The 13,717-nt window shown below is 32.4% G+C and overlaps 2 protein-coding genes across 5 annotated transcripts in view; one reads left to right on the top strand and one right to left on the bottom strand.

Moving 5' to 3' along the window:
- The window catches only part of IA-2 (tyrosine phosphatase IA-2), a 78,267-nt gene that overhangs the window by 21,420 nt on the left and 43,130 nt on the right, over nt 1-13,717 (top strand). For all 4 annotated transcript variants that reach the window (XM_080158174.1, XM_080158175.1, XM_080158173.1 and 1 more), the window contains 5 exons: nt 206-256; nt 3,931-3,991; nt 4,313-4,379; nt 8,137-8,204; nt 8,873-9,002. In XM_080158174.1, coding sequence (XP_080014300.1) covers nt 206-256; nt 3,931-3,991; nt 4,313-4,379; nt 8,137-8,204; nt 8,873-9,002 — 377 coding nt within the window. The remainder of the gene's footprint in view (nt 1-205; nt 257-3,930; nt 3,992-4,312; nt 4,380-8,136; nt 8,205-8,872; nt 9,003-13,717) is intronic.
- Nucleotides 10,619-11,960, bottom strand: LOC145317202 (uncharacterized). Its single transcript, XM_080158178.1, has 2 exons — nt 11,457-11,960; nt 10,619-11,198 (listed from the first exon to the last, which is right to left on the bottom strand). The coding sequence occupies exons 1-2, from the start codon at nt 11,895-11,897 to the stop codon at nt 11,085-11,087; spliced, it is 555 nt and encodes a 184-aa protein (XP_080014304.1). The 5' UTR covers nt 11,898-11,960; the 3' UTR covers nt 10,619-11,084.

Genomic DNA, 13,717 nt, shown 5'->3' with positions numbered 1-13,717 from the left:
TAAAAACATGTCTTTAGCGTCAAAGCTATTTAAATTTTAAGTAGATTTTTTCTATCAATGGGAATTTGGAATGCTTTTTAAAAGTAGTCATAATATTGCATTTTTTCTTCTATGTTTGTTTTCTTACAATTTCATTTCCGTTATTTTAAAAAAAATAATTGCAACTTTAACCAACAGCATCTCTTTAATTTATTTATTTTTTTAGGTTGTGTCTTCTCGGAAAGAGTTTGTCTAGTAGACGAACAATGCTTTGACGGTAAGCATTTTTTTGTTCAGCTACTTTATAATTCAACAGAGGCTATGCCCCTAGAATCTTACGGCTCTGTAAAGGGTTGGGCAGTAAAAATACATTAATCTGAAAGTAAAATGGCCTAAACCCAGCTTAGGACAAATGTAAAGCTTTCCTTAAATGAAGAACTCAATCGGTTCAGAGAACAAAAGAACCTTATGCAGTAGGATTTATCTGACATGTCTAAAAACTGAAAACCCAATTAACAAGCTAACTTACTAATCATGAATGACTTAGGAAAAAGACTGAAAAGTTTTTGCTGAATTTGAGGGGTGAATTTGGAGGGGGGGGGGGGGGGTTAGGGTTGAAGCTGTTACCCTATGAAATATAGAAAAAAGGGGGATTCTAATGTGTTAAAAAGGGAAGAAAGAATGAATAGACAGAGAAATTAGTGCTACCAACATCTCTCAGCTACAAGATTCACAATTTCCTTGCTAGATGGTATTTACCAAGTTTTCCCAACCACTTTCTTTACAAAATATTTAAATTTCAAATCATCATCATTTCTTCTCTATTTAAAATAAGATGAGTAGTTTTAGATAGGCAGGGAGGGGGGGTGTCAAAATTGGAGACTGACAAAAGAAAATTTAAAAATTATTGGAAGAAAAAAGGGGTATAGTCCTTTCCACGACATATCTCCATAAGGAGCGATTCTTCGTATTTTTCACAGTAGCTTTTCTCCTATTTCTAGCCCCTGCGGGGGGCTCTAACCCTGCAGGGCCAATTACCTAACCCTGTGGGGCAATCACCTAACACAATATAACCTAACCTAACCTAAAATAACCTATAAAAAGCCATTTTAAAAATACGAAGAATCGCTCCTTATGGAGGGATGTCGTGGAAAGGACTATACCCGAAAAAAGTATGGAACTTGAAAAAACTTTGAAATTTTATTTGAACTTTAGCACAATGGTTCCAAATTTCCTTATTATATTATGTTTAGATACAAAGGGGAAGGAATTTTGCTGATATCTCGTAAACTTCTAAGATTTGAGAGTGCCCTAAAATCCTTGCTTACGAGCCAACTACATAAAACCCATCTCCTTCAATTTTAGTTATATCTTACTGATACAGAGAGAGGTATTTTGTTGATCTTTCGTAATCAATAGTTAGATTGCTTAAAACTTCTAAGATGATTAAGAGTGCTCTTGAATCTTTGTTTACGAGGCAACTGCAAAAAATATCTTCCACATTTTTGCCACTTTTATAAAATACTTATTTCTTGTTTATAACCTGCCATTGACAGCTAATTATTAAAGTTAAAAAAAATTGTCACTAACATTTTCAAAAAATATATTTTGATATTTTGTTAAGAAAAGCTAAATTAATCATAATTTTCTATTGTTTTAAATCCATTAAACACACTAATAATGGCTAGTTCGCCAATGATTTGAAACCCATCTATCTAGCCCATGCGGGATTCTTTTACTCTAAGAGCTTTTCCTAAACTTATTCTTACGGTAGCCTATCCTTGCGGGGCTACCTAAAACCTAAATAAACAAAAACTACCCCCCTTATGTTTATATTATTAAAAAAAGGGGAGAGGGAGGGGTCAGTGCTCGATAGATACATTGTGGGAAAGTATCATGTGACCTGTAGTTGAATAATTGAAAATAAGTGGCAGGTCTTCACTCAATTTACTACAGGAAATTCATTCATTACTCACAAGGACAAGAAATCTTATGCTTACGGTCATAAAAATAGATAGAGAAGGATAGAAAGAGATAGAGAGAGAGAGTGTAGAAGAGATAAAGAGAAAAAAGACACGAAAACAATTATTTAAAACCCATATAAGTGATTTGTGAAGGGATAGTGTTATGGTAGCCAAAGAAAAACTATTTTGCCACCAACTTTTCTACCAAAAACATTCTATTTACATTATTTCTCTCTCAAGACTTATACATTTTAAGTTGAAAAATGGAGGCAAAATGGGTTTACTTCAGGGGCTCTATGCTATAGTATCCATGATTGTTTTGATTGTTCTTTTGTTAAGTTCATCGTTTAATGACGTTACCAGTTCATTTATTTTTTGGCTTCTTTAAATTGATCAATCTAAATATAGAGTAGTTTTTTTGTCTGTTAAAATCTTCCTTTAACTCAACCTATCGATTTCTTTATTTAATGTAAGCTTAATTTACTAGTTAGGATTTTCTTTCTTTAAATTCAAGTAGATACTATTGCCGCAACCCCTACTGAAGTTTCAGTTAATAAGACACTTTTATTCATAAAATGCTTTTACATAATAAAATAAAATTATTTTTACAAATGTAACTAGTATCTTTAATAAGTATCTCAAAAATTTAAATTAGTGTCATTAATATTTGCAAAGCGTTTAACAAATGTTTCATATTTAGAAATCAAAAATATATCTAAAAAAACTTACCTTAAGCAGTTTAATTTTAAAAGGTTTTGATAACAGTATCTTAAAATGGATCACTGAAATGTTTAAATTCTCTACAATTAGGTCTTTGTCAATGCAATTTTTTTTCTTTTTGACTAATTAAGACATCTTTAGAGGGTTCCAAGACAAACAGAGAAGTGACAAACGTCGGAGTGGATAAACGCCGCAGGAGTGACTAAGATATTAACTTAATTAAGTATTTCAGGTTAGGTTAGGATAAGATATACATATAATAATAAGCCCTCTGCAGGGATTAGGCATTTAAAAAAAACCTATAAGATGGTTTGAATTTTTGAAATAGGTTAGGTTAAGTGTTCACTCCGACGTTTGTCCACTCTGACGTTTGTCACTCCTGCGTTTTTCCTCTTTAAAGCATTAAGGGACAACGTAATAAATACGATTTTAAAATCATGAATATCATGAAAAAATTGATAGCAATCATGATGACAAAAATTAATTAATAATGAGATTTACACAACACTAAATATATCAAATTTAATTCAATTTAATGAATAAAGTTCAGATGAAACTATTTAAATAAATTAATATGTACACTGATATGCATTTTATTGAATTCAGGAATATTAAATTTATTCAAATATCTCATTCTATCTATCTATCTGTCTGTCTCTCTATATTTTTTAAAAAGTAAAACAATCTTGATTATGTTCTTTAAAAGATTCACATTGTGGACTTGTTTTTCCTTGTTTTTATAAGAATGTTTCACAGATAACTATAGAAAATTGTAATTGTCATTGCATAGGTTAGGTTAAGTTGAATAGATCAGAGATTAAGGTGACATTGGACTATTAATTATACTGACCCCTTATCTTTAATAACACATTCTGCAATTCTTTGGGGCCTTGGTTTATTAATAATTTGTCAGTATAATTTATTTATACATTTCCACTAAAAATTTAATCAAACTACACAAAGGGTAATTTTGTTAATCATGTTTGTACCTACATCGATTTATCCTGTATTTCCCATCCCTGAGATTGTTGTATAGAGAGGTTAGGTCAGCAGTTTGGGATCTTTAAATTGTGTAGGGCTTACGTAAGCTTTATAAGATTATCAAAGACTTAAGGGGTTTTTGTAAAGCATATTCTGTCCTTTCTAACTTAAACTTTGGGAGTAAAAATGAGACATATATGATATGTCATTACAGCTCGAATAATTTGATGGAACTTTAATAAAGGAAGAAAAAGATTACAGAAAATAATAAAACTTTTTTTTAAAGATGGAGTCCTTGGTAGGTGCATATCATCAGGCGGCGACGATAATGTTGAACAACTTTACAGGTAGACATTTTTGACATAAAGGGAGGAGAGGGCGCTCCCCACACACAACACTAACTACATTATTTTTATACTACAGAAAAGAACATTTTTGTGTTTTGGTCGTTTTGCAACATTTTTTATTGGGGGTAGGGGGAGGCGCTGTATCTTAAAGATAGCTTAAAATCTGCTTAAAACAAAACTAAGAATTATTTCTGAATAATGTTGGATTTTTAATTCGTCTAACTACTACTCCCTTCTTTCTTAACTCTTGATAAAAACATCTCTTTTAATCCTGCGGAACTTTCCTAACCCTTGCCAATCCAATCCTATTATTGTTTGCAGGACTGGTCCGCTCTCCAGCTCGGACCTGCACAAGCTGGCCGCGGAGATGAAACGAGTTCTCTCCCAGGTAGGAAAAACTCTTAGGCGATGACTTTTGTTATTATAAAGCTGGAAGAAAGGGGACATTGGACTGTATTTAAACATAAAGTTTCATACATACGTTCTCTCATTTGTTAGAGTACAATCAATATGAAATCTTGATTTGTTTGTTGAAACTAGCAATTTGCAACCAATAATTTTAAACTAAATAAAGGGAAATTTGGTTTTACATCATTGAATATGTACGACAAATAAATGTCCTTCGTCTTATCCCGTAAGATTCCTGAATGATAAAGTTCATTAAGTCATTCTTAGCTGTTAAGTTGCGCAATAGTAAACAATCGCGCAATAATAGAATTGCTAAGCATTCTGCAATTGGTAAAAATGTTAAACTATTCAACATTTTAGTTTTTTAATAAATAATTTGTTATGCAATAAAACATTTTTGTCCTTGTTTTAATAAAAAAATGTTTTGATATTAAAGAAATATGTTACATAAAAAGAATAAATCAATATCAAACTTATTTGTTTTTTTAGTTTTTTTGGATAACAAGTATTGAAAAATATTTTTCTGTACACTTCATTTTTGTAAAAACTTTATTTTTTTGGTATTTTTATAAAATGTTTTTGTAATCTACATTACCTATGAATTACACTCCCTCCCCATCTCATCAAGAGAGAGCAAGGATGAAAACATTAAGATAAGCAAAACTCATAAATTAAACAGCCATATATTTAGTAAATTGTAACAATTTAAGTAACACTAGGTAAAAGTTTACCTCCAACGCATTCTAATTTTTCAAATTTTGATTTTTTTGGAAGTTTGAAGCTTTTTTAGCTAGTAGTAAATATTGAGATAGGATGAAGGTGCTATGTACACAATCGGAAACTAGAATTCAGCTGATCATAAAATAACTTTGTTATTCATCTTGACCCAGATTTAATTCTGGCTCAATAACAATTATCCTCAGAGGTTTTAGTTACAAAATACCCAGGACATAAAAATATTTTTCTTACTTGAAAATGTAAAGGATTTGGACACTATTTAAGAGATTTTAGGATCTGGTGCAGTTCACGGTAAAATATAAGTTTAATCGTTTATTTCGAGAGAAAAAAACAAATAATCTTAAAGGCGGTTATCGGCTGCAACCGGTAAAAAGAGGCCAACAAACAATCTGGAATTGCCCATTAGTCAATATAAATTTCGCAGCGCAAATAAATGCGCGAAATTTACTTATTTTACGATGTTATCCGAAGGAACAAATTATTTCCAAAAATAAATATTTAAAATATAAAAAAAAAGCATTTAAATTGCCACTAGAGGCCTCTAGTGGCGTAGCCGCAAGTAACTTATAAAATATTGCGATTTTCTCAGAGTCAATCTATATATGTTTTGATACTTTTAATATAAATTAAGAAGGTATATAAATATGTATATATATTATTTTAAATTCTATTGAATACTTGAAAACTTTAAATTTAATGTTCTATATTTGGTATTTTAAATTAAATTCAGATAAGAGTTATTACGAAACTTTTTATTTTGAAAATGAAAGAAACATTCATTTAAAAAGTTTATATCAATTACCTAATATTAACAAATACGTAAAACAGAAAAATTTAGGCTTTAGCAGCCACGCGCCAGCCGCTTGTAAGTCTCAGGGAAATCAACCTATTTCAATTTTCAAAATCAGTTGGAAGTTTAAACTTATCCAAATATGACCAAATTCTGCTTTAAAAAAAATGTAAAAAGCATCCAAACGGGTTTTAATTTGAAACTTAGCCGTGGCTGACACACGGCTGCTGAGCCCTGAAAAAATACTTCACCTGAAAAAAGGTGTTTTGTAGTTTTTTCTTCTTAATTAAACATTTACCCCTAATTTTAAATATTTTTAAGTTTCTGTCTATGACTAGTTTAATAATGTTTGTCCGTCTTTCCGTATTAAGCTTAAGATCTCGGTTACTTTTGAGACGATTGGGCTCACTGCTTTCACTGAATTTACATATACTCATTCATGATTCAAGCCCCTTTATTTTGATGTTTTTTTATCATTTTAAAATTTTAGACAACTAGCTAATAATTAAGCTATGGACTTAATTCAGATAATTCTTTCTAGATTAGACCTAATTGTTAGAGTAATATTCATACATGATTTATTGTTAAAGTAATATGAATCTATCTTACTATGATGTGCAAAAAAGAAATTTAGAATCATTAATGATTAAACCATAGAAAAAAATAGCCAAATGCCTTCAACTAAAGATTAAAATTACTAATTTTGTTTTGTTACTATTTTCGTATTATAAACAGCTTTCCGCTAATATAGAATGTACAATTAAAAGATTAAAACCAGTTTTTTGTTAGTCCTGAGGTGCAGAGGACACGGGCTAAAAAACTGGTTTTAATCATTGATTGTACATTTTTATATTCGTAGAAAGCTGGATATAATACGATAATACGTTTTTTCGTTTGAATGAGAACCGGTTTTTATCCACCGGATTCGAACGAATACGAGAAAGTAATTTAAAGTTTTCTGTGGACATATATGTCCTTGTGTGCCTTGAACTTGGTTAGTAAATAATTGCCTCCACCCCCAACTTGACAATTTTATTGCAGTTTACCAAAAATTACTGAAAAAGTTTTTGTCAGGGAAAAAAAACAAAGTTGTTCCGAACATGATGATGTGGTCAAAAGTTTGGGTCAAGTGTTTTTTCTTACACAAGAATTGTTACATTTTTAAGGTGGTAGAGCAATAGTTTTCTTCATTTTTGTAGCTGGACGAAGTGTCTGATAAAAAAAATCAGCCTTGTGACGTCATAAAACTGAGGGATTATCCATCTCTTTTTTTAGGGTTTTCTTCCCCGCTTCTCCTCTCATCTCCCTAATTCTTATGACGTCACATGGCTGATTTCTGAGACACTTTATCCTGCTACTCATTTTTATTATTTGAAATTCTATCATTGCTAACTATGGCACTGATCCCCTATGGTTGACATAGCCCTCTAGGTTAATAAGCAAATGCAAGGGGCTTGTCGAACCTAACTAAATTAAAGTTTACCATACATAATCTAGTCTCAATAATGATTCTATAGAGTAAAATACAAAAAATCTTTTTGTTTATTACAGAAAACTGTTATTTTAATAGAAACTTTTTATAAAAAAGGAGAAATCACTAAACTTCTTATCATTTAACAAACAAAATGTAAAAGTTACCATATTCTAAAAAAAATGTGTAGAGTCTCTACACTCTAAAAGAAAAGTTTATAATGAAGTTTCTAGCATATTAGTTGATTTCTTTTCTAAGGAATTTTATTGTTTGATAAATATAAAACAATATTTGTGGAAGCGTAGTGTCAGGATCAAACCTTGTCTCAAACCACATTTTAACTAAAGCAATGTCTTCTAATGTCAACTCTAAGTCAAGGGTTGTGCTATTTTTCTGACCAATTAGTAGGAGTGGACATTTTTGGGCTAAAATGTTAAAGATTTATTAAATATGTAAAATAATTATATGGAAACCCGTAGATACGGAAAGTGTAATGTGTGACGTCATAAAAATACGTCTAAATCCATCTCTTTTTTAGGGGTTCCCATTCCCGCTTCTCCATTATTCTTCCTTTTTAGACGTATTTCTAAGACGTCACACATCGCACTTTTAATATCTCCTAAAAACCTATTTACCACCCCGCCTTTGACGTCCTATGTGATGTTTGCTTTTCAGTAAAGCTTACTTATGCTTAAAATTGCGATGGTTTTAATCAAACTAATATTGTAATTCTTTTAGGGCTTTACCTGGGAGGATGATTACTCTCAATGTGTCTTCCAAGCTCTTGTTGACCATATTACATACCAGTAAGTATAGAATAGCTACTCTATATATATAGTTCTCTGTCTGTACATACATATCTTCCTAGCTAGTGTTGACCATATTACATACCAGTAAGTATAGAATAGCTACTCTATATAGTTCTCTGTCTGTACATACATATCTTCCTAGCTAGTGTTGACCATATTACATACCAGTAAGTATAGAATAGCTACTCTATATAGTTCTCTGTCTGTACATACATATCTTCCTAGCTAGTGTTGACCATATTACATACCAGTAAGTATAGAATAGCTACTCTATATAGTTCTCTGTCTGTACATACATATCTTCCTAGCTAGTGTGGAACATAGGGATCTTAGGGGATAAAAAAATGGCCATTAAATTGATGTACATCCCCAATGAAGATTGAAGATACACAAAATTACCCTTGCTATAGATTTTTTTAGTGATTGAAACGTTTAGACTCTCAACTTAATATACCAACTAATCAAAATTCAACACAAGTCCACAAAGTTGTTAAGCCATTGAATACGAAAACGTTATCATAAAACTTTGGGGACTAGTGTAATAAACAGCCCATTGTCCTCTCCCTCCCTGACACTTATATCTTTAAGTCCATTTGACAAATTTGTGTGGCCCCACCTTCAAATCATTTATATGTCTAGAACACATATTTACACTAAAATTTTAGTTCTGACTACACCCCTGATGATTGTGACCACTTGTTGACTACTAACCCCGACGAAGACGACATTTATGGACAGCCCGACAATTTTGCAGATAGCAGACAACTTCATGATGACAGGGAGACACAATATGCGGTAAGTAAATATTTTATAATTCTTATGGAGCTTTTGATTGTGCCTATAAAAAACATTGGTCAATTAAATGTACACTGGCCTGCCATTGGTAATTTAGGCTGTGTATTGGCCTATCATTGGTCATTTGTATTGTATTATTTAATAGGCACTATTCAAATCATATAATTACTAAATTAAGTTATATGTTAAAATTATCACGCAACCTTTAGAAAAATCTGGCAATTTGTGCCGGTAGTTTGAAATCAAAATTAAATCTTTTTCTTACTTGTACATGGTAGGCCAGACTAACAGACAAACTTTGAATATAAAGCAACTGACGTATGTCCTACATTAGCATGTTAATGATATTTGTTGACATTTTCTATAGTTTTCAGTGGCTTCACCCTTAAAGTATCTTATAGGGAAAAAAACTTAATGTTGACGGAAGAAAACTTTACTACTTTACGTATAGGCACCAAATTAGACCTACTCCTGAATTATATTTTCCCAAAAATTTTTATATTTTATGAGATTTTACCTTGTCTTTACAGGACTTTTACACGTTAAGTTTCAAATCGACAGGACTATATTTACATATTTAAATTACTTACGGACGGATCAAATTTTAGAAAAGCTTTGTTCATAGAACAAGGATGACAACATCCATAAAAGCGAAGCTCTGAAATGGAAGGACAAGCGAACATTACCACTTGTAGAGTGTCAGAACTGAAAAAGCAGAATATTTATGCATAAGTCTATACAAAATTATAAGTAAATTTGTTGCAAAACTGTTTAAATACATGATACTGTTTTAGGACATATGACATTTTTAGGACTTGAGTTGCTGCGCTTTCCAATTCGTATCTAACTGTTATAGGAATCAGCATGCAAAGTTTGAAATCGATAGGTCAATTCTAACCTGTTTAAATTAATAAAAAGTGTTAACCGTAACGGACGTACGGACGGACCGACCCTAATAATTGAAAAGCTTCACTTTTATAAATAAAGTCTGACACGGCAACAATTTAAACAAAATGAAGACACCATAACAAAAAAGCCTTTGATTAAAATGCATTGCATAAAAAATGAACAAGGGGAGTGGATGATATTTAATTGGGGGTGGAATATTAATCATTTAAACAACTTTTTGTGATGATGGAACTGCGTGTTACGGTTCAATTATAGACCATAAAGGCATTCAAATATTTTCTAGAGGAAATAAAAGCTACATTTTCTTATTGATTCATTAAAAAATTTATTCGTGGATTTTTTTCTGAATTTCTAAAAAATATCATTATTAATGCAAAATAATTATATTGAAGGAAAAAAGTAAAATTTAGATTCAAGTTTTTTTTTATGAGTCTTCAATATTTTATAATTGATAGATTTTTTTAAAAAACTTAGTATTGGGGTTTTATATTTGAAAGCGGAGGGATGGGGTGGGGGGGTCGCCCGAGAAAAACAAAAAATTAAACGAATATAGCATAAAACCATTCCGAATATAGAACATATACAGCTCAGTAGTTAGCGAGATATTAACGCACAAACGAAACCTTTGTACTTTATATATGAAATCTATACGGACGGAAAAAGTTAACTATATTTTAGCTTTAAAAAAAATAATAAAACAATTTGAATAGTTGAATATCTTTTATTAAATAAATGATAGAATTATATATGGTGTGTGTGTGTAGCTCCAGATTATAAGCTCTCCACTCTTTATTATTATTATTATAATACAATAGTCTTTGTAAGATCACAGCAGATATCATGTGAGTGTGGACCTGTTTTTAGCTGCTGCTGTTTGTTGTTGAAACATTCAACAACAGCACAACAACGTAGCAACAAAAAAAACGGTGGTTGGGCAGGCAAAGGGGATATTTTGGGTCCACTTTATAATGGGGGGGGGGGGGGGGAGGGGGGTAAAAGTATACTTAGTGTATGTGTGTGTGTGTGGGGATAAGTATGTGGAAAATAAATTTATGTGTATTCTGCATTTGTATAATTTACAATAAGAACCATTACAGTTCATACATACGGTATATTGCAGGTGTGAGTGTATCGTTGGGGTGTTTCTAGAATAGGGGGGGTTGGGTGGGGAGTTTACTGATCTTCGTACATAATGCAACAAGATGAGGGGCCACAGTTAGAAAGTCTGCCACTCACTGCAACGAATGCACCGTCTCTCTCAACACAAACATTCTTCACTTCTCCCTCCTTAAAAAATTAAAATATATTTAGACTATTAAAGAAAAATCCGTCACAGCTATTATTAAGCCGGTAAATGCTGCCTTAAATTTGTTGTTAAGTGGCTGATAAAAAATCTACTCATAGCTTAAAGATTATTTAAATGATGATGATTGATCATTGATTGTCTCATTAGTATTTAAAATTACGGCAATTAAAACTTAAAGTTTGAAGTCTATCCTTTTTTTTAAAATATCACTTTAAATCTAAATGAAAAATATTGTTTACCTGTCCCTTGAACAGGAATGGAGCGTTGACAGAACCAGCAGGAGATGAGCAGTCGGTGGATTCGAACCAGGCAGGGTGATCAACAGGTTCTCTGGCATTCTTGGTAGGGGGGTTGAATGAGCAACAGCCGTTGGCGCAGGCTCCCTTCTCGCCGATGTCGTGTCTCCATCCGCCGGTCAGTCTTCTGCCGTCGGGAAGAGTTCTGGGAGGGAAGTTGATGCAAATTTCGGCGGGCTCCTCGCTGGGGATAAGAATAAGGGTGGGGGATGAGGGAGTGCTGTCGGCCTCAGCAGCGCACACAGCTGTCCTCTCGCCGAAGGAGCCGTCGAGGCCCTTTCTGAGGAACCATACTGGAGGGGCTAGGGCAGGTCCGTCGGCGGGTGGGTTTTGGGCTACAACCACACTGGACACCGCTACTAAGCACACAATCAACTTTGTCATGTTTGTGAGTTTCTAGCGGTGGTGGTTCTCAGTGTGTGACTGATCGATATGCCAGAGGCGCACGAGTCTTTATATACCAACGGTGAGCGCAACGCGCCATGCCGCGCCGCGACAACACTTACCAGGCCATGGTGACACAACAGCACAACAGCTCGCGCACACATCGTCGTGAAAGCCTATTCATATGTTACCCAAAAATTTTCTAAATAGATTTATTTTCGGCTGCAGGAAAAAGGGGGAGAGAGAGATGGTGGGTGATAAAAAGAGAGAATCTTTTAAAAAGAGGGATTTGAAAGCTTTTGAATGTTGAATAGCATTATATATAAATACTATTCTATATACATATACATCTAAAAGTTAAAGTTTTATTGCACTTAAAAATGATGTTTGCTTAGGTTGACGAGCCTTTTTTTATTGCTACCCCCCGCTTCTTTCTTTATCTTTGTTGAGAATTATTTATTATGCAAGCTATGTACTTTAGTACAGGCTTTGGAGAAAAATTATTTAAGCAGAAATTTTTACCATCTTGCAGCAAATATATTTCTGGTTTATTCAATTTAATTGTTTATGCAAATTTCTCTAATCTTCTCGACTCCCCCCCCCCCTCCTCCTGCACTCCATTGAACTGAATACATTGTTGTATACGTATTTGTACTTAGATTAAGAATATTTAGAAGATTATTTCACAATCTTTTAAAGCTTCAATTGAAAGCAGGGCTTTGCAGCCGCTAATGTTGAAAGCTGCTTTCTTCAGTTGAAAGTATGGGCTTAATGGCTTAATTAACAAGTTGCCATGAATGTAGCTGCGGCTGCAGATAGTCCAAAATTTACGCAAAGACATATAGCTGGGGATTTGTTTATATTTTGCGGCATTATCTTTAACCCTGCGCGGCTGATGTAGCCTTCTATTTAAAAATGTAGAGTTATTAATCTCATGGATTTTGAATTTATGACACTAAATAATCTACAATAAATCTTCAATATCGATAAATATTAAACATATATTATATTACAGCTTCCTTTTTTCAATACTTTACAGATTATACTATAATAATCAGAATAAGATTGCGACTTAAAAGGTTTGTAACTAGATAGAATATAATGTAAATAATGTTTAAAGCTATTAATTGACACTTTTAAAAAAGTATTTATCACAGGTGAGGTAAACCCCATTTGGAAAAAGAATAATTGCACATTTAAATTCTAAAAATCATTATTGGGTAAATAGAATGACCAATATAAAACCCTTTGTGCATTGCTGCAGTATATAAAGTAGCGAATCTACGACTTTCTTAGCCCTTCCGTCTGACAGTCAGGCTAAAAAAAGACAACAACATGTTGTTATGACAAGGTTTTGTGATTTTGTATTATTTATCTTATCTTTCTCTTTTCTCATGACCACAGAACATTTCCTATATAATTCACTTTGTTCATTTGTGGTCTATCTAAAATTTTGTTTGCTGCACTTCTTTATGATGCTGTCATCCTTGTTTTTATATAAAATGTATATATACCATAAACATATGTAGTTTAGTTACGTTGATTGTCTTTTATACCCTGTCTTTTGTATTTTTACTTGGTTATAATCAGCAATAAAGGAGTATGTACATAAACAAAAAAATATTCAACTAGGGGTTCCATATGGGTTTAACCATTACATAGGGCTAATCATACCTAACTAAAATAAACCTTAATTTACTCAAATAGACTTAATCTATATCTAATGATGTATGATCAGGTTCAATCGGGTCTAGGTTTTATTCTAAAACATATTAACAGATTTAATTTTGATGTATTTACTTAATTCTTTTTCCCTGATT

Source organism: Acartia tonsa, chromosome 4 (genome assembly GCF_053477335.1).
Source record: "Acartia tonsa isolate MP-2025a chromosome 4, ASM5347733v1, whole genome shotgun sequence".
NCBI lineage: Eukaryota > Metazoa > Arthropoda > Copepoda > Calanoida > Acartiidae > Acartia > Acartia tonsa.
The sequence above is the reverse complement of the archived record's forward strand: the minus strand, read 5'-3'. Positions and strand labels throughout refer to the sequence as shown.